Raw genomic sequence first — 17986 nt, 5'->3', positions numbered from 1 at the left:
TACAGAAACCCAGAGCCCCTTGCTGGCAGGAACTGGACTTCCGCCCTAACTTTGTACCAGACTGCCAGCCCAGGAAGACATGTCCTCTAAGCCAGGCCCCCCAAATCCAGTGACATCAGCAGGGCCATGGCCACAACTGAACTGAGTGTGCACTCCTGAGCCTGCCCAAGGCAGGTGCCCAGGTCCTGGGCCTCCCCAGCCCTCCTGGGAGATGCAAGAAGAAACTGCTTCCCTGTAACTCTGCCGCCCACAGAGCCCGGCCACCCGCCCGCCCGCCCCGGAGCTCACCCTCGCCTGCTCTCGGCGCCAGTGGCCATGACTCCTCAGCTGTCAGCTGTCAGCAATGGGGCCCTGGGGCCTCCTCCTCTCATTCCATTCTCAAGAAAATGGCTTGTTGCCGAAACCGGTTTGGCTCAGTGGATAGAGCGTCGGCCTGCGGACTGAAAGGTCCCAGGTTCGATTCCGGTCAAGGGCATGTACCTGGGTTGCGGGCATATCTCCAGTAGGAGATGTGCAGGAGGCAGCTGATCGATGTTTCTCTCTCATCGATGTTTCTAACTCTCTATCTCTCTCCCTTCCTCTCTGTAAAAAATCAATAAAATATATTTAAAAAAAAAAAAAAGAAAAAAAAAAAGAAAATGGCTTGCCCTAGTAACTATCCACGTTTAAACACTGTCCGCTGGGGACCTGCGGACGCCAAAGGACTAACGGGATTTTCTTGCCAAGCATTGGTGCCGACCTGTTCTACCATTTCCTCCCTGCATTTTCCAAACCACGGCCTGGGCGGAGAAGGAACTCGGGAATGGAAGCCCTGGAAGGGCCTGCAGGCGGAACGCGACGCTCGCATCCCACGTTTCCGGCCGAGCCTCTCTCGCAGAGCACCGCGGTGGGGGCGGGACTTCCGGCGCGGTGCGGAAGCGGCGGCGTAGTGGCGGAGTAGGCGGCGCGGATGCTGGCGGCACGGCACGTCGTGTGCGCCCTGTCCGGCGGCGTGGACAGCGCCGTGGCCGCGCTGCTGCTGCGACGCAGAGGTGAGGGCGCCGCGTGGAGAGCCCGCTCGCGCCTGCGTGGCCGCGCTCCTCGCCGCCCGCCGGGTCGGGACCAGTCAGGACCCCGTCCCCCTGGGCGCGTCTCCCTGGTCCCAGCCCTGCGCCCGGCGACGGCGGCGCCCGCACCTCCCCCCGAGGCCGCGCGCAGTCGCCCCGAGAGGCGCCTGTCCTCGGGCGGGGGGCGACGGGAACCGACCGCCGTCCGTTTCCTGTCTCGGAAAAGCACCCGCGCGCAGTGCCCAGGGGCCCGGGCCGGGCGGCGGTCTCTCCCACCCGGTTTTGCGGGGACCGGGCTAGGAGCGCAGAGGGAAGGCAGGTCCCCGCCGGGGCAGGCTCCCGGAAAGGGACACGACGACCGCGCAGGTCACTGGGAGGGTTAGTGACGTCACACACGCCCAGGGGTCACGCGTCATCGCGGCCGCTGGTGCGCGTCATCAGTAACCAGGTCATCAGTACCCAGCCTGCAGGAGCGGAGAGTAATTCAAGGCGTGAGAGCAAAGGGCAGCTGCCAGCGCATGAGGGAGCTGCAGAGGCCGAAGACACGAAGGGCGAGGAGGGTTGCCAGCTGGAGGGGAGGAAGGCGGCTGCAGGAGCGCGGGCAGCCGGTGGGGAGGCCGGCCGAGCCCCGATGCGGGAGCGGGCTGTTAGGTTAGGGCAGTGGTCGGCAAACTCATTAGTCTACAGAGCCAAATATCAACAGTACAATGATTGAAATTTCTTTTGAGAGCCAAATTTTTTCAACTTAAACTCTACAGGTGGGCACATTGTTATTGACTTAATTAGGGGACTCCTAAGCTGGCCTTTGCTAAAAACGTCCTCAATCCAATTGAGGTACGTTCGCTGAGGTCGACCCCTTCCAGCTCTCCCAGCCACACTCGTCTGTATACTTGGTGCGTCCACCTCCTTTCCAAAAACCGACTTCTGCGCATGGGCCACAAAGTTTCAACTGCACTGTACGTGCGCGCCCGCACGTATTTTGTGGAAGAGCCACACTCAAGGGGGCAAAGAGCCGTATGTGGCTCGCGAGCCTCGGTTTGCCGACCACTGGGTTAGGGGCTCAGGTTCTGCTGGGGAGACAGCGTGAGTCCTGGTTTCCTGGTGGGGGGTGGGGTGGTGGTGGTGGGAGACCAGGTGTTGTTTTACTCTTGTCTGGGGAAGACGCGACCCCGCCTCCAGCTTCACAGCCAGCCTCCCTGGGAGCTGAGGGACGAGGCGCAGAGCGGCGCTCACCTTGGCACCCAGGACTCCCCGCCTCCTGGGAGGGCGGGCACCCTCCTGTGCCCTGGGAGGGAAGGGCTGCCGGCTCTAGGGTCCCATCCAGGGGACAAGCCTGTGCCGTGGCAGCGGGTCTGGCAGGCAGGCGGCTGGACGGGGTGGGTCCAAAGGCCCGTGTGGGGAGTCCCTCGTTCCGCCAGCACCTTAAGTGCCTGCTCTGTGCTGGGGACAGCCAGGTGCTGGGGGGACAGCCTCTGCCCTTGGCGGGGCACAGGCAGGAAGTCCCCCGGGCCCCACTGTGGAGTTGGTGCGTGGGAAGCCGAGGGGGAGGCCTGGCCACCTGCCGGCGGGGAGTCTGGTGAACGTGGCCTTTAGTTCAGGCCGAGCGTTGCTGTGGGGTCTGTCCCTGGAGCCCTGCGTGGAGCCTTTACACTCATGCCCGCCCCGTGGCATTGAGCCGCCTCCAGAGAAACAGGCTTCTCACGCAGGTGGCACCCATGAGGCTCGAGAAGACGGCGTAAGGCTAAGGTTGGGTGGTTTGTCACAACAGAAAAGGGCAAAAATATGGGTCATAAAATAGCCAAAGTTTCAGTCGTCTCGCTATCTGAGGATGTAGAATCTACATCTCAGATGGTGCCTGGGAATAAGTTTAGAAATGAGTTGCCTCTCCTGACAACGGAAGGTGGTTTTTATTTGTTTTGAAAATTGTGTTGAATCCCTGCTCTTCACACACTCGGCACACGTTTGCTCACGCCACGTGCCAGGCACGGCGACCAGGTGGGTCACGACGGCGAGACGGTTCCATTCTGCTCAGTTCCGTGCAGCAGTCACTGTGCCCAGGAAGTGCTGCCGGGGCAGGGGCGGGGCAGGGAGGGGAGTGAGCGGCTGGGGGGGGGGGGGGCTCGCACTGGGGTGTGCATCAGCTCTGAAGGCAAAACAGGGACTGCCAGGCACAGCAGCGCCCGGCACGGGGCTCAGAAACCCTGCGCTTTCCCGAGGCTCCTGCCATACGTTCTCTCCACTGCCTCCTGCCTCCCCCAGGTTACCAGGTGACGGGGGTGTTCATGAAGAACTGGGACGCCCTGGACGAGCATGGCGTCTGCACCGCCGATAAAGACTGCGAAGACGCCTACAGGGTTTGCCAGATCTTAGACATCCCTTTCCACCAGGTGTCCTACGTGAAGGAGTACTGGAACGACGTGTTCAGGTGAGCGCGGGCAGGCGCGGAGATGTCCCACCTCCTGGACCCTTCCCCGGGAGGCATCGCCAGCGCCCTTGGGCAGGGGCGCCAAAGACGGTGCTGGAGGCCCCCAGCCCCCTGGGAGCTCTGCGGAAGGCCACCTGCCAGGCTCTGTTCCTCCTGAGCCTTGAGGTGTCCTTGCTGCTGACAGCACCGGAGCTCATGCCGAGGTCTCCCCGGAAGGCGCCTGCAGGCGAGTGCCCGTGCCCGCGCCTTGCCCGCAGCTGCTCCTGCAGTCCCCTCCCAGCACTGAGCCTGCACCTGGCGGCCAGGTGTGGCTTTTCAGTAATGCCAACCACGAGAGCTGCGTGTGTTGCTGAGTCATGTACAGACACTGTGCTAAGCACTTAGACCAGGGGTGGGCAAACTTTTTGACATGAGGGCCACAATGGGTTCTTAAACTGGACCGGAGGGCCGGAACAAAAGCATGGATGGAGAGTTTGTGTGAACTAATATAAATTCAAAGTAAACATCATTACATAAAAGGGTACGGTCTTTTTTTTTTAAGTTTTATTCATTTCAAACGGGCCGGATCCGGCCCACTGGCCGTAGTTTGCCCACGGCTGACTTAGACCCTTGTTTAAGTCTTACCATAACCTTAGAAGGCATTGTCCCATTTAAAGGATGAGAGAACTGAGCTTAGGAAAGTCATGTAAATGCCCAGGCTCAGACACCGAGTGGCAGAATCAGGACTGAGCCTGAACTGAACCTGAGGGTTTCCTGACCCTGGGGCGTAACCCTCTCTGTCCACATCACTGCCCCTTGGACGCCATCAATCACCCCAGGCACCAGCCTGTTCAAGGCCGCCACTCCAGCCCCGACCCTGCCTCTAGCAACAAGGTCCAGCCACACTTTCAACAGTCCCGAGCTACACATGGGTACTTGTCTTCACTACTGCCCTGTGGTCCCAGTGAGGGGCTCCCTGTCCCTCTGTGTCCCAGTGAGGGGCTCCCTGCCACTCTGTGTCCCAGTGAGGGGCTCCCCGTCCCCCTGTGTCCCAGTGAGGGGCTCCCCGTCCCCCTGTGTCCCAGTGAGGGGCTCCCCGCCCCTCTGTGTCCCAGTGAGGGGCTCCCTGTCCCTCTGTGTCCCAGTGAGGGGCTCCCTGTCCCTCTGTGTCCCAGTGAGGGGCTCCCCGTCCCTCTGTGTCCCAGTGAGGGGCTCCCCGCCACTCTGTGTCCCAGTGAGGGGCTCCCCGTCCCTCTGTGTCCCAGTGAGGGGCTCCCCGTCCCTCTGTGTCCCAGTGAGGGGCTCCCTGTCCCCCTGTGTCCCAGTGAGGGGCTCCCTGTCCCCCTGTGTCCCAGTGAGGGGCTCCCTGTCCCCCTGTGTCCCAGTGAGGGGCTCCCTGTCCCTCTGTGTCCCAGTGAGGGGCTCCCTGTCCCTCTGTGTCCAAATGAGGGGCTCCCTGTCCCCCTGTGTCCCAGTGAGGGGCTCCCTGTCCCTCTGTGTCCCAGTAGGGGCTCCCTGTCCCCCTGTGTCCCAGTAGGGGCTCCCTGTCCCCCTGTGTCCCAGTGAGGGGCTCCCTGTCCCTCTGTGTCCCAGTGAGGGGCTCCCTGTCCCTCTGTGTCCAAATGAGGGGCTCCCTGTCCCCCTGTGTCCCAGTGAGGGGCTCCCTGTCCCTCTGTGTCCCAGTAGGGGCTCCCTGTCCCCCTGTGTCCCAGTGAGGGGCTCCCTGTCCCTCTGTGTCCCAGTAGGGGCTCCCTGTCCCTCTGTGTCCCAGTGAGGGGCTCCCTGTCCCCCTCTGTGTCCCAGTGAGGGGCTCCCTGTCCCCCTGTGTGCGAGTGAGGGGCTCCCTGTCCCCCTCTGTGTCCCAGTGAGGGGCTCCCTGTCCCCCTGTGTGCGAGTGAGGGGCTCCCTGTCCCCCTCTGTGTCCCAGTAGGGGCTCCCTGTCCCCCTGTGTCCCAGTGAGGGGCTCCCTGTCCCCCTGTGTGCGAGTGAGGGGCTCCCTGTCCCCCTGTGTGCGAGTGAGGGGCTCCCTGTCCCCCTCTGTGTCCCAGTGAGGGGCTCCCTGTCCCCCTGTGTGCGAGTGAGGGGCTCCCTGTCCCCCTGTGTCCCAGTGAGGGGCTCCCTGTCCCCCTCTGTGTCCCAGTGAGGGGCTCCCTGTCCCCCTGTGTCCCAGTGAGGGGCTCCCTGTCCCCCTGTGTCCCAGTGAGGGGCTCCCTGTCCCCCTCTGTGTCCCAGTGAGGGGCTCCCTGTCCCCCTGTGTGCGAGTGAGGGGCTCCCTGTCCCTCTGTGTCCCAGTGAGGGGCTCCCCGTCCCTCTGTGTCCCAGTGAGGGGCTCCCTGCTCCTCTGCTGTTTCAAGGGCAAGGGAAGCCTCCGACCACACCCCATGGCAGCCCCCCTCCTGGGAAGTGCAGGTTTTCATGCTCTGGAGCTTCCCACCTGCCACTCGCCCCCACTTCCTCTTTTCAAGATAACACCCTCCTCTCCACTATGGGGAGAGGGAGCAGGCCGGGCACCACCTCCCGCTGCCTGAGCTGCGGAGCCTCTGGGTCCAGGTGGGTCAGGTGCTGTAGGTGAGGGCGGAGTGTACTGCTGAGGGGACTCGCTGCCCCCCGGTGTCCCAGCACCTTAAACACGTTCCATGGAAACGCTGACAACGGCGTGTGCGAGGCTCCCCTTAGTGAAAGCTGCGGTTCTGGTGAGGCAAGGAGAATCGCAGCTCGCGGATCGGATGTGTCTTTGAGGGCGCTTTCACACTTAGGAGTGAACGTTGTTTCCTTTAATTCCAGTGATTTTCTAAATGAATACGAGAAAGGAAGGACTCCCAACCCTGACATCGTCTGCAACAAGCACATCAAGTTCAAGTGCTTTTTCCATTACGCGGTGGATAACCTTGGTGAGTGGGTCGGACGGTCTTCGTTTGTTTCCTTAAAAAGACGTAGGATTTTCAGAGAAAGCCAGAGACAGACCTCGTACTCCGCTTCACCTTTTAGAAGGAAAGGAAGCGGGAGATGGGGAACAGTGCGTGTCTCCCCGAGAAGGGCCTTCCTGGTGCCCACAGGGCGCCCTGGGAGGAGGGCTCCCAGTGGCCACAGGCAGGGACAGGCACCTGCCGCGCGGAGGCGGGCCAGGGTCGAGGCCCCTCTGGGTCATCCTCCCTCCGATGGGGGTGTGGTTCTCGGATGTTTCGGGCACCCACATCGGGCCCAGGAGGTGGCGTGCAGTCCTATGGCTGCCCCCCCCCTCCCCCGTGCCTGCCCCGTGGTCCTGAGGCCTCTTCTCTTCCAAAAGTGGTCCCTGCTTTCCCCGACTCCGGGTCCTGGGTCTCTGTCCTGTTGCTCTGGTTTGAATCCGTGTCTCTGTGGCCTGTTCTAAAGCATCTGCACCCAGGGCCCTGCTGCTGTGGACAGCTGGCCGCAGCCTGTCCCTGCGTCCCCTTCCTCAGCTGCCTTCACGCGGAGCCTTCCCCGCGAGGCGGGTCACCACAGAGAGCTCCCCAAGGCCCGGCACAGGCCTTCCACTCTGATCCGTCCCAGCGTTGCTCACCCGCCCTGTCTGCCCACATGCACGCCACCCAGGGTGGCCCAGGGCTGCTACACCTCTGTCCCGTTAGCACTGGTGACTACGACGGGGACAGAGCAGCTTGCAGAGCTGAGGGCCACGTGACCTGCAGCTGAGGGTGACGGAAGCTGCGTCATGGAGCTGGTAGTGAAAAGATGCCCACGGAAGCAAAGAACAAAACGGTCTTAGATCGGGATGTGGGACTAGCTTTAAAAACATGGAATTGCGTAGAGGCGAGTGCTGCCTGCTCATCTCCACGTCCGCTGCGGGAAGGTGAGGTCGGGCCGGGAGTTGCCTCGAGCTGACTGACCGTGTCTGCGTCTGTCCGCCCTGTGGCCCCAGACGTCTGAGGAGGGGAGGGCCCGCGTGTTGCCCCGGGGAGGCGCTTCCAATGGGCTCCGTTTAGTGGCGGCGCAGGGAGGAAAGAGTGACAGGTGCGGGAGTGTTGAGTTCGACGTGGGTGTGTTGGAAACAGACCATCGATGGACTGAGGGGCTGCTGCGGGTCCTCACAGCGATGCGCAGGTGTACGGCCTCGGGTCACGTTCGGGCGGGCGCCAGGGGCAGACCTGCCGCGAGCAGGAGGGGTGCCGGGAGGCACGGCAGCTGTTGAGGGTGAGCGCTTGCCTGTGGAGGCCGGGGCTCCGTCACCTCGGCAGAGCCCGGGGCCACCGTCGTGGGCCGAGCCGTCCGGGCCAAAAGCACATGCAGGCCCAGCTCCTCAGAGGCGCCCGCTGCCTGCAGGCTCAGCTCCGCACAGAGGCGCCCATGCCGCCCACAGCACCTGTGTGCTGGGGAGGAGGGTCCGGGCTTTCAGCTCTGTTAGGAAAGCAGCCAGGGCGCCGGCCGGTGTGCTTCAGTGGTTGAGCACCGACCAGGAACCAGAGGTGCACCAGTTCGATTCCCGGGCAGGGCGCATACAAGAAGCAACCAATGAATGTGTAAATCAGTCGAACGGCAAACTGATGTCCTTCCCTCCCTCGCTCCCTCCCCCGCGTCCTTTCGCTCTGCAGTCATAAAATAAAAAGAAAGAGACGCAACCAGGATGTAGTAGGGTGTTCTTCCTAAATGTCCCTTTTCAGGTAGTTCATCTGCAAGTGTCCGTTCCTGTGTCTTGTTTCCCACGGAGCTAGTTTCGCTGCACCTGCCAGAAAAGGCCTCTGAGAAAACTGTCCGGTCCTCAGTGAGGAGCGGATGTGCCTGGGCAGGGCTTTCGCTTGTGCATCCTGTGGAAGGCAGACATCGACCGCGCTGATGTCCTCGCTGGGATGAAAGTCACGCAGGGCGGGCAAAGCCGTGAATGTGGGAAACAGTTTATACTAGTATTATTACTTATTTATTATTGTATTATTAGTTATTATAATTAACCTACTTTTCCCACCCCTGTACGTATTTATTATTAAAGGAAAAAAATTTTTAAAAAAAATATATTTGTATTGATTTCAGAGAGGAAGGGAGAGGGAGAAAGAGAGAGAAACATCAATGATAAGAGAGAACCATGGATCGACTGCCTCCTGCACTCCCCCCTACTGGGGATCGAGCCTGCAACCCGGGCATGTGCCCTTGACTGGAATCGAACCCGGGACCCTTCAGTCTGCAGGCCGGTGCTCTATCCACTGAGCCACACCAGCCAGGGCAAAGAAAATTTAAAACCACAGAACAGCAAGAGGAGGGGGGTGTCATGTCGAGTTTCACTTCCCAGAATCAAAGGCATGGACTTCAGGGTACTGTCTTCCTCTCTGTACATTTAAAAAACGGGGTCACAGTCTTCATACTTTTTTCCTCCACGGCATCAGCCTTTTCCCACGTCATTAACATTTCTTTGTGAGTGGTCTGTCATCGCGATAGTATTTTAATTTATACTAAGTTCTTGTACTAAATTAAGGACATAAAGCCCATTTCAGTGTTTCTTATACTGATTTTCCCTTGAGCTAGAATGAGTGAGTGGATAAACAGTAACTTCTGAAAGGCCCGTAAAGATGCCCTGAGACCTGTAGCAACGCCGTGTCGTTTCAGAGGCCCCTTCCCCGCGGTCTCGGTTGGAGAAGGCGAACCCTCCTGGGGTGGCAGCCTTGGCTGGTGCGGCCACGACCAGCGAGCAGGTCCACAACCTGACCCTCGTGTTTGTAAACCTCCCAGGAGCGGACGCAGTTGCCACGGGCCACTACGCACGGACGTCCCTGGAGGATGAGGAGGTCTTCCAGCAGAAGCACGTGAAGAGGCCAGAGGGGCTTTTCAGAAACCGATTTGAAGTTAGAAATGGTGAGTGACGTGCAGTCAGAGCTCGATTGCCTAGACCAGGCGGGCGCTTCCCGGGCCTGTGGGTGGTCATCCGCCACCAGGAGAGCCCGGCGGGCCCGGCCAGCAGTGGGACATGGGATCGTGAGGCGCCCCTAGACCCTGGGTGATTCGCAGGTCCCGGGCCTGAGAGATTTGACGATGCAGCCGGATCAGGCCCTGTTGCTTCGTCAGGTTCTCGAGGCTTGAGCTGTGGCAGTCAGTTAGGTGTCTGAGCGTCAGTGTCCTCGTCTGAGATGGGGATACGTCTGCCCACACCGCTAACCTGAGAATCAGGCTTGGGGTCCCGGGTGGAAAACAGGAACTGCACAGAGAGCATGTCACGCGGGTAGCTGAGTGCAGCGTGTCGAGGCTGCCAGAGCGTGGGTCTGAGAAGCGGGGAAGGACGCCGCATGCTGGCATGGCATCAGTTACTTCATTGGTCCGTGGGCAGAGGGCACGGCATGAGTTACTTCATTGGTCAGTGGACAGAGGGCATGGCATCAGTCACTTCATTGGTCCGTGGGCAGAGGGCACGGCATCAGTCACTTCATTGGTCAGTGGGCAGAGGGCACGGCATCAGTCACTTCATTGGTCAGTGGGCAGAGGGCACGGCATCAGTCACTTCATTGGTCAGTGGGCAGAGGGCACGGCATCAGTCACTTCATTGGTCAGTGGGCAGAGGGCACGGCATCAGTCACTTCATTGGTCAGTGGGCAGAGGGCACGGCATCAGTCACTTCATTGGTCCGTGGGCAGAGGGCACGGCATCAGTCACTTCATTGGTCCGTGGGCAGAGGGGGCGGTCTCGCAGTTGCTACCTAGAGGAACAGCAGCCCGGGCTGAGCCGGGGCCACGGGGCCAGGATCCGCACTCTGCACTGTATCTGGTCCCTGGAAGCGCCCTCATCAGGGCTAGCGAATAGCAGAGGAGCCGCAGGGGAGCTGACAGTGTCCGCTGGCCTCTGACACAGACACGTGCACCCGGAGAGCGTGCATCTACGCCGAGCCGATGCCCCAAGGTGTGCCCTCGGCCACAGCGGGCTCCGTGCGCCTGCCACGGCCAGGACGGCCCGCAGCCTGGCTCTGGCCGACCCCCTCCCCCCCAGCTCCCCACGGGCTGCGTTTATTCTAACCTTGGTTTTCCGTGGGATGTTTCTTCTTTGAAAATAATGCCCTGAAGGTGGGAACTGGGATGGAGTTCCTCATCCTGTGAGCCCTCCCTTCCCTGTAACGTGTTTTAACAGCGGAGGAGCCGGGGAGAAGGCCGCACTGACCCCGCGGCTCTTCCTGAGCCTCCGCGGCTGAGTGTGAGCGCGGCTCTGCCAGACGGGGGCGCTGTGTCTGAGGACGAGAGGGCGGCCCTGAGAGCGACGATGTTCACTCCTGCAACGTCTCTTGTTCTTCCTCTTGGCAGCGGTAAAGCTTCTGCAGGCAGCTGACAGCTGTAAAGACCAGACCTTCTTTCTCAGCCAGGTTCCCCAGGAGGCCCTGCGGAGAACCCTCTTCCCCCTGGGGGGGCTCACGAAGGATTTTGTAAAGAAAATAGCTGCTGAGAACAGACTGCATCATGTGCTGCGGAAGAAGGAGGTAGGACCGGAGTGTGGCCGCCCCTGGGGAGCTGGTTCCGGGCTCGGCAGGAGGCGCCGGGGCCTTCAGAGAGCACCTTGGCTGGGACTTCTCCCTCCTCCCCTGCTTGGCCCCTGGGGAGGGGGAGCAGCTTTCCCAGCGGCCTTGGTAGCTCCTTGGGTGCTCCTGGCCCTGCGCCAGGAGGGAGCAGGCAGTGGGGGCTGGGCACGGGACTCCTGCACGTGGTCGCCGTCTCCATCCGTGGCTGGTGCGTGCCTGTCGGTGCTGGCAGCCAGACGGTGCTGCTGCCTCGGGGCTGCCTTCATGGAGCTCCCAGCAGGCAGTCACTGCTGGGCCGGGGGTGGCGGGGGGAGGGGGGTACAGCAGTGGGCGCTGACGCAGATGCAGGGCCTCTGGGAGACAACTGGCTAAGGCCTAGACCAGTGATGGCGAACCTATGGCACGTGTCAGAGGTGACACGCAAACTCATTTTTCTGGTTGATTTTTCTTTGTTAAATGGCATTTAAATATATAAAGTAAATATAAAAAATATAAGTCTTTGTTTTACTATGGTTGCAAATATCAAAAAATTTCTATATGTGACACGGCACCAGAGTTGTGTTTTTTTTGTGTGTGTGTGTTTTTTTTTATCAATTAAATCTTTATTGTTCAGATTATTACATTTGTTCCTCTTTTTTCCCCCCATAACTCCCCTGGTGCCAGAGTTAAGTTAGGGTTTTTCAGAATGCTGACACGCCGAGCTCAGAAGGTTCGCCATCACTGGCCTAGACGATGAGTGGGAGTCAGTGTTAAGTAGACAGTTGGGGGGACTGCAGAGTGTGACCAGCATGGGCAGAGGCCCCGCGAGAGAGCCTGTGCGTGGTGGGTCGGTGCAGCCGGTGGGGCTGGGTGCCCGCGGCAGGCGGAGGTAGCTTAGCGAAGCCGCCCCTCCTGTCCTCCCTCCTGGGCCTTTTGTCAGCAGGTCACTGCTCCCTCCACCCCCCCCCCCCAGCCCTGCCCCTGCTCCGGGTCTGAGTGCGACTGGGAGGAGCCGAGGGGGCCGCCCCGCGACCCACGTTCTAGACACAAACCTCAGGACGAGTGGAAGCGTGTGCTGAGGGCACAGGGAGAGCGGCTCCAGCTCGGGGTGTGCCGGCTGGGACCTCGGCCTCTCCCGAGGGACTCGGCTCCCGCCTGGCGTCCCACTGCCCGCTCGGCGCTGGCCTCTCCTGCGCGTGGGCAGTGGCCTGAGGCCTGAGCGGCTTTAGGGGGACGCGTGTGCTTGCTTAGCTGGCAGGCCCAGGGCCGGGGACAGGACCCACCTGGGGGGCGGCCCCCAGCACGTGTGTCGGTGGGCGGGGCCTGGGGTCGGTGCCGGTGGGGACGGCCAGCCCGGGGCGGGCTGACCCTCCGCCGCCCTCACCTCCGCCGCCCCTTCCTTCCAGAGCATGGGCATCTGCTTCGTGGGCAAGAGGAACTTTGAAAAGTTCATCCTGCAGGTGAGTGGCCGCGCTGCGGGGACAGCCCCCCGGCCCGGGGCGGGGCCGCAGTGACACGCGTGTGTTCAGTACTTACAGCCGCGGCCTGGGCGCTTCATCTCCATAGAAGACGGCACCGCGCTGGGGACACACAGAGGTGAGGCCAGCCTCCGCTGCTCTTGGTCGTGAGCCCTGGAGTGGGGCGCGGGGTGGTTAGGCGGCTGGCTGTCGGTCCCTTAGCTCGAGAGTCAGCTGCGGGCGGGTGGGGGAGGCATGGACAGCGGGCAGCGGCGTTGGCATGGGTTCCTGCGTGTGGCAGTGGCAGCAGGAGAGTGACCGCCTGCCAGGGACAGAACTGCCGGTGCTCCCGCCCGTCCTAGCCGCCCACTCAGTGAGGCAGCTGTGGTGATCGGCGCCTGTGTGTCGCGGGAGGGAGGAGAGGGTGGAGAGTGGCCTGGCCTCTGGTCTTGTGGTTGGTTGTGGGGGTGCCCAGAAGTAGTCGGGAGGGATTGGGCACAGAAGCCAGGGGCAGCCCTGCTGTGGGTCGTGCGTGGGCGGGAGGCACCGATGTCACCGCAGCCGCATGGCAGCTCCGCACGAGGGGCCCAGCCCCTTCCATGGGAATCGCCTGCTGCCTGGCCTGGTGCCCTGCAGGGCTCCGTGCAGGGGCGAGGCACCCAGGCCCGATGAGGGATGGACGCGCTCGGGCTCAGGGCTGACCTGGTGTTGGAACCCCAGCCTCTCCGGTGGCCCCTCGGTGTCCACGGAGCCCCGCCCCCCCGTCCCCTGTCGGCGTGGGGTGGTGTGGGGGACCGTGCCCCTCACTGAGAACGCCCCGTAGGTTGGTTCCTGTACACGTTAGGCCAGAGGGCCCGGATCGGCGGCCTGCGCGAGCCCTGGTACGTGGTGGAGAAGGACGGCGCCACGGGCGACGTGTTCGTGGTGAGTGGCTGGCCCTGCAGGCGCTGCCGAGTCCGCTGGCAGAGCCCGTGAGAGGCTGAGGGCGTCCTGCCTCGCGCACCCCTGGGCCGGCCCCGAGCGCAGGGTGCCGTTTACGTGTCCCTGTCTCCCGCACGCTGGCCACTCATTAGCCACATCGGCCCCTGTGAGTAGATGCCATTCCTCCGAGTTAACGAGGACACGACAGGTGGCTGGGGGTGAAGGCCTGTGCAGAGGAGGTGGCGTCAGGGCCTCGACGGGCTGGCACGCAGGGTCCCGCCGTCTCTGCGGAGCAGTGGCAGGTCGTGGGGTCGGCGCGCGGCGCCCCTGCTGGCGAAGTGTGGCCGGGACCTGTGCCTAGTTCCCGCTTCCGCAGAACGGGGTCAGAGGCCCCTGAGGGCGTCCCCGGCATTTCCACTGCGGACACTCGTCAGTGCGGGCTGTTAGCGTTGTTGAGAGGGGCAGCGAGGCCGCTCCGCTCAGGGCTCCAGGCCGCCACGGTCCTCGGTTCCCCTGCAGGCCCCCCGGACGGACCACCCGGCCCTGTACAGGGACCTGCTGCGGACCAACCGCGTGCACTGGATCGCGGAGGAGCCGCCCGCAGCCCTGGTCCGCGACAAGATGATGGAGTGCCACTTCCGCTTCTGCCACCAGATGGCGCTAGGTGACAGCGGTGGGATCGCCCGGAGGCCTTAGGCTGGGCCCTGGGCGCAGAGCCCCATGGTTGGGATTGTGTCGCATTCCAGCCCCTTCCCGCCGGCCACCGGGAGGCAGGCCTGGGCGCAGAGCCCAGCTCCACTTATTCTGGGAGGAGGACGGGAGGGCCCTGGGAGGGCAGGGCCTGAGGCTGACCACACAGGCCAGGCCAGTGCCCCTCAAGGCCCCTCTGCCTCCAGTGCCCTGCGTGCTGACCCTCAACCAGGACGGCACCGTGTGGGTGACGGCGGTGAAGGCTGTGCGGGCCCTCGCCCTGGGACAGGTGAGTGGCAGCCTGGCCCGCGCTCTGCCCCAGAGGGAGGTGGGACTCCGTCGCCTGGCCCGGCCCTGGCGTGGCAGCGGCTCTAGCCCGCGCTTAGCGGCCGTCAGGTGGCGCCCACGGGCTGGTGGCCCGGCTTCCTGCTGGAAGGGCAGCACCGTTCCTCCCACCGAGCACCTGGGCACAGGCCAGGCCGGGCCGTGAGCCGGGCCCCCGCCTGCACCTGCCTCCTCTCCCAGCCACGGCCCTGCTGGCTTCGCCCGCCACGGGGGCCTAGGCCCGGCAGGGCAGGTTGGCAGAGCTGTCCCCTCCCCGCCCCCGCCCCCAGCAGCAGCCTCAGGCCGGCTCCTGGCTGCCCGCTGTGGTGACCCGGCCCCTCCTTGCAGTTCGCCGTGTTCTACAAGGGGGAGGAGTGCCTGGGCAGCGGGAAGATCCTGCGCCTCGGACCGTCGGCCTTCACGCTCCAGAAGGGCAAGAGCCGGTCCAGCGTGGCCACCGAGGGCCCCGGCGACGGCCCCGGCTCGGGACCTGCGCCCTGAGCACCGGAGCGGCTGCGGAGGAGCAGAGCCTGGGGCGGCCCGCGGCATCGCTGCTGCTGGAACCGCTGCCCAGGAGGGGCCAGGACTTGCTGACTGGGGGTCTGTCCAGGGGCCCGCCCGTAGTGCCTCTTACACCCTGGAGGGGCCGCAGGGACCGCATGGAATAAAAACCTGTCCGGCACGTGGGCTCCGACAGCAGCCTCCGTGGGCACCGGGCGGAAGGGGGAGGCAGGGAGGAGGTCGGGACTGCACACACCTGGGACTTGCCTGGGGTCTGCTGGGAGGGCCACCCTTACGCCTGGCACCAGGCCCCTCCAGCCTGGGCAAGGGCCTCGGGGTGCTGGCCTCATGACCACACCGCTAGCTTAGTGTGATGCTGTGTTGGGGCGACAGGCCATAGTTGGGGGAGCTTTGAGACCAGGCCACAGAGTGGGGCCAACAGCTAGGTGCCAGCCCACCCCCCAGAGGCTGGATGGGAACCACCCCACCCCAGCGGTGCCCATTTCACAGTGGGGCCAGCGAGGGGCTGGGGCCTCGGCCCCCCCTCACCCCCGTGAAGGGGGCAAGCCATGCTGGGAGGAGGGCGCACCTCAGGAGGGTCTGAGAAGGCCCCAGCCCAGCCCCAGGAGCCCCAGGGCAGGCAACGGGCAGAGCAGTCAGGGCTGCGGCTGGTTGGGCAGGAGCGGTGCCCAGAGAGCAGCTCTCCCCTCCACCACCTGATGAGGATGCAGTGCCACCTGCAGAGCGGCCGCCCTCCCCTCGGGGCACCACCAGGCTCCCCCGCCCCCCTTCCCCAAGCCCCTGCTCCACACCACTGCCACCTTACCGGGCCTCCCCCAGAGGGTCTCCCGGGTGGGGAGGTGCCGAGCAGCCTGCCCTGTGGCTCTGGAGCCCTTGCCCTGCTCCACGTGAGAGAACGGGCCCTCTCGGCAGCAAGAGGCCAGGCAGCTGGCGAGGGCAGGGCTCAGCTGTCCCCAGCTGTGATCGCTCCAGCAGCTGGACCTGGGGGCAGGCCCCAGCTTGCATCACTTTCCACATGTGCTGGGCAGTGGGGTTGGACCGGCCGGCGTGGCCCCTGGCCTTAGGGCCCGTCGGCCCCACATGGAGGCCTGAAGGGCAGCACGGCCTCCGGCTCTGGTTTCCTGACTCACCGCCCTGGGAACGCCTGAGCCAGGCCCGTCTGGGAGCCTCTGCAGTGCCCACCCTGCTCTGTGCACGGGGACCTCAGGGAGGCAGAAACGGAGCAGAAGGGAGGGCTGCCAGGCCAGGGCAGCTGGGGGAGGTCCCTTCCCCACCTCTGGGCAGCTCTGCGTCCGCCAGCCCCGGGCTGGCAGTGAAGGAAGTGGAAGGAGGGTACAAGCCTGCCACTGTCCCGGTCACCCAGCCTCCGCCAGCAGTGCCACCTGCTCTCCGCTGGGCAGGCCGCCTCACCTGGTTAGTGCTGAGAGCTTTAGCAGCTGTGGGCCGTCAGCGGGCGCCAGTGGGCCAAGAGCAGGGCTGGGACTCTCGCCTCCCCCTGCCCTGCCCAAGCCCCTGGGGGCCCTCGACTCCAGGCCTCACCCCCAGGTGACCTTCAGAAGACAATGGGCAGGACCGCTGCTCCTGCCTCTTGCCCACAGGGCGCCAGCTGCGCACACAAGGGGAGGAAGAAGGAGGTACTCGGTGCAGAGCTGAGGGGGGAGTGTGTTGCCCTGCCCCATCCTTCCGGGGTCTTCTTGGGGGACAGAGCCTAGCACTGCGCCTGCGCCTTACCTGGAGGCCCAAAGCCGGACCCTCCAGGTGTCAGTGACCTGAGGGAGGGAGCAGCAGGCAGCCGGCAGCGGATGGAGGTTCGCACTGTCAGTGGCCTGCATGGGGCTCATCCCCGAGTCTCACAGCGTTCCTGGGGGGGGGGGCATGTGCTCGTCCTGCTCCCTCTGGTCCCAGAGCAGCCCTGTCAGCTGCGGCCTGTCCCGGGGGAGGGGGGACAGTGCCTGCTCCCCTGCCAGGGGCTCAGCGCGTCCACGGGTTCCCGGGCAGCATGGCTTCTGGCTGAGCTCCATTCGCTCCAGGTCGCCGCTGGGACTGGGACCGAGTGTTAGCAGGTGGATGGGGGAGCAACACTTCACCTCCGGGGCTGGGGTGCTTGTGGGCGTTCCCTTAGGGGCTGTGCGACCAGCATGGGGGCGAGGCCTCCCCGAGAGGCCGGGGGGGGAGGCGCCTGTAGGTGAAGAGGGGGATCTGCTCTTCCTGTGCTCTAACTCCCCTGAGCATGGCCTGTGGGGTGGGAGTGAGTGCAGGTGGCTGGCCCTCGGGGGGAGACCCATCTTTCTGGACGGGGGCCCCCGGGAGTGAGCATGTGCGGCAAGTCCCAGAGAGGAGTGAGCTGGAGAGAGGACCCCTCATTGTCCACATGCACCGACGCTGGCTCACCCCGCAGGGGCGCGTGGAGCAGACCCCAGCAGCCTATCAAAGGCCGGAGCCCTGAACTCCACACCGACAGCACCACTGCTCCCAGAGGCCGAGAGAACCTGTCTGAACCTTGCGGGTTCTTCCCAGGAAACAAGTGGAAAGTCCACCGACCAGAGGCTCTTCCCAGGACCCGGAGGCTGGTGACACTGAGTGTCCAGCTAGGCCCCTCTGAGGCCACCCAGCGGACAGAGAGCCAGGAGCACGCCAAACGACCCAGCGTTCAGCCAGGAGGACCCGGGCGCTTAGATGCTCAGAGACCTTCCTTACAGCAGCTGTTACAACCACACTCCACAAGGTAGAGGTAAACTAGAAATGCACAGGGAGCCCGGCATTCTCAGCAGAGAAATGACCAGTAAAGGGACCGAGTGCAGACTGAGGCTCCATGACACCATCTGAAATACAATCCTCGTGGGCATGGCGGAGGCGTGGGCTTGTATGTCAGTGACTGGAAACGATCAGAAGAGTGAAGACAGATGCAGTCTCAGGGACCAGGGACGGTGTCCAAGGTCTAACAGTCACATCACTGGAGTCCCAGAGGCGGGAGCCCTGGAGAGACTGGTGCAGACACACACACACACACACACACACACACACACACACACACACACACGGTGCTGGCTGAGAGCTTCCCAGCCGCGTGGAAGACGCCCACGTGAAGATCTCAGGTCCCCCTGAAGGAGAACAAGCTTCCGGCCCAGGCCCTGTCCCTCCCGCTGCCTCAGGAACGGGGAGCCAGCACAGCACAAGTACAAAC

The 17986-nt window shown here is 63.4% G+C and overlaps 1 protein-coding gene across 1 annotated transcript; it reads left to right on the top strand.

The window, feature by feature from the left end:
- The first annotated feature begins 895 nt into the window (after positions 1-895).
- On the top strand, positions 896-14962 carry TRMU (tRNA mitochondrial 2-thiouridylase). Its single transcript, XM_059681387.1, has 11 exons — positions 896-1031; positions 3306-3471; positions 6235-6341; positions 9145-9267; positions 10698-10870; positions 12295-12348; positions 12418-12484; positions 13169-13269; positions 13786-13930; positions 14163-14245; positions 14629-14962. The coding sequence occupies exons 1-11, from the start codon at positions 950-952 to the stop codon at positions 14779-14781; spliced, it is 1254 nt and encodes a 417-aa protein (XP_059537370.1). The 5' UTR covers positions 896-949; the 3' UTR covers positions 14782-14962.
- Positions 14963-17986: the final 3024 nt, after the last annotated feature.

The sequence above is a fragment of the Myotis daubentonii genome, chromosome 2, assembly GCF_963259705.1.
Source record: "Myotis daubentonii chromosome 2, mMyoDau2.1, whole genome shotgun sequence".
Taxonomy (NCBI): domain Eukaryota; kingdom Metazoa; phylum Chordata; class Mammalia; order Chiroptera; family Vespertilionidae; genus Myotis; species Myotis daubentonii.
Note: the sequence above shows the minus strand (reverse complement) of the source record. Positions and strands in the feature narration are given on the sequence as shown.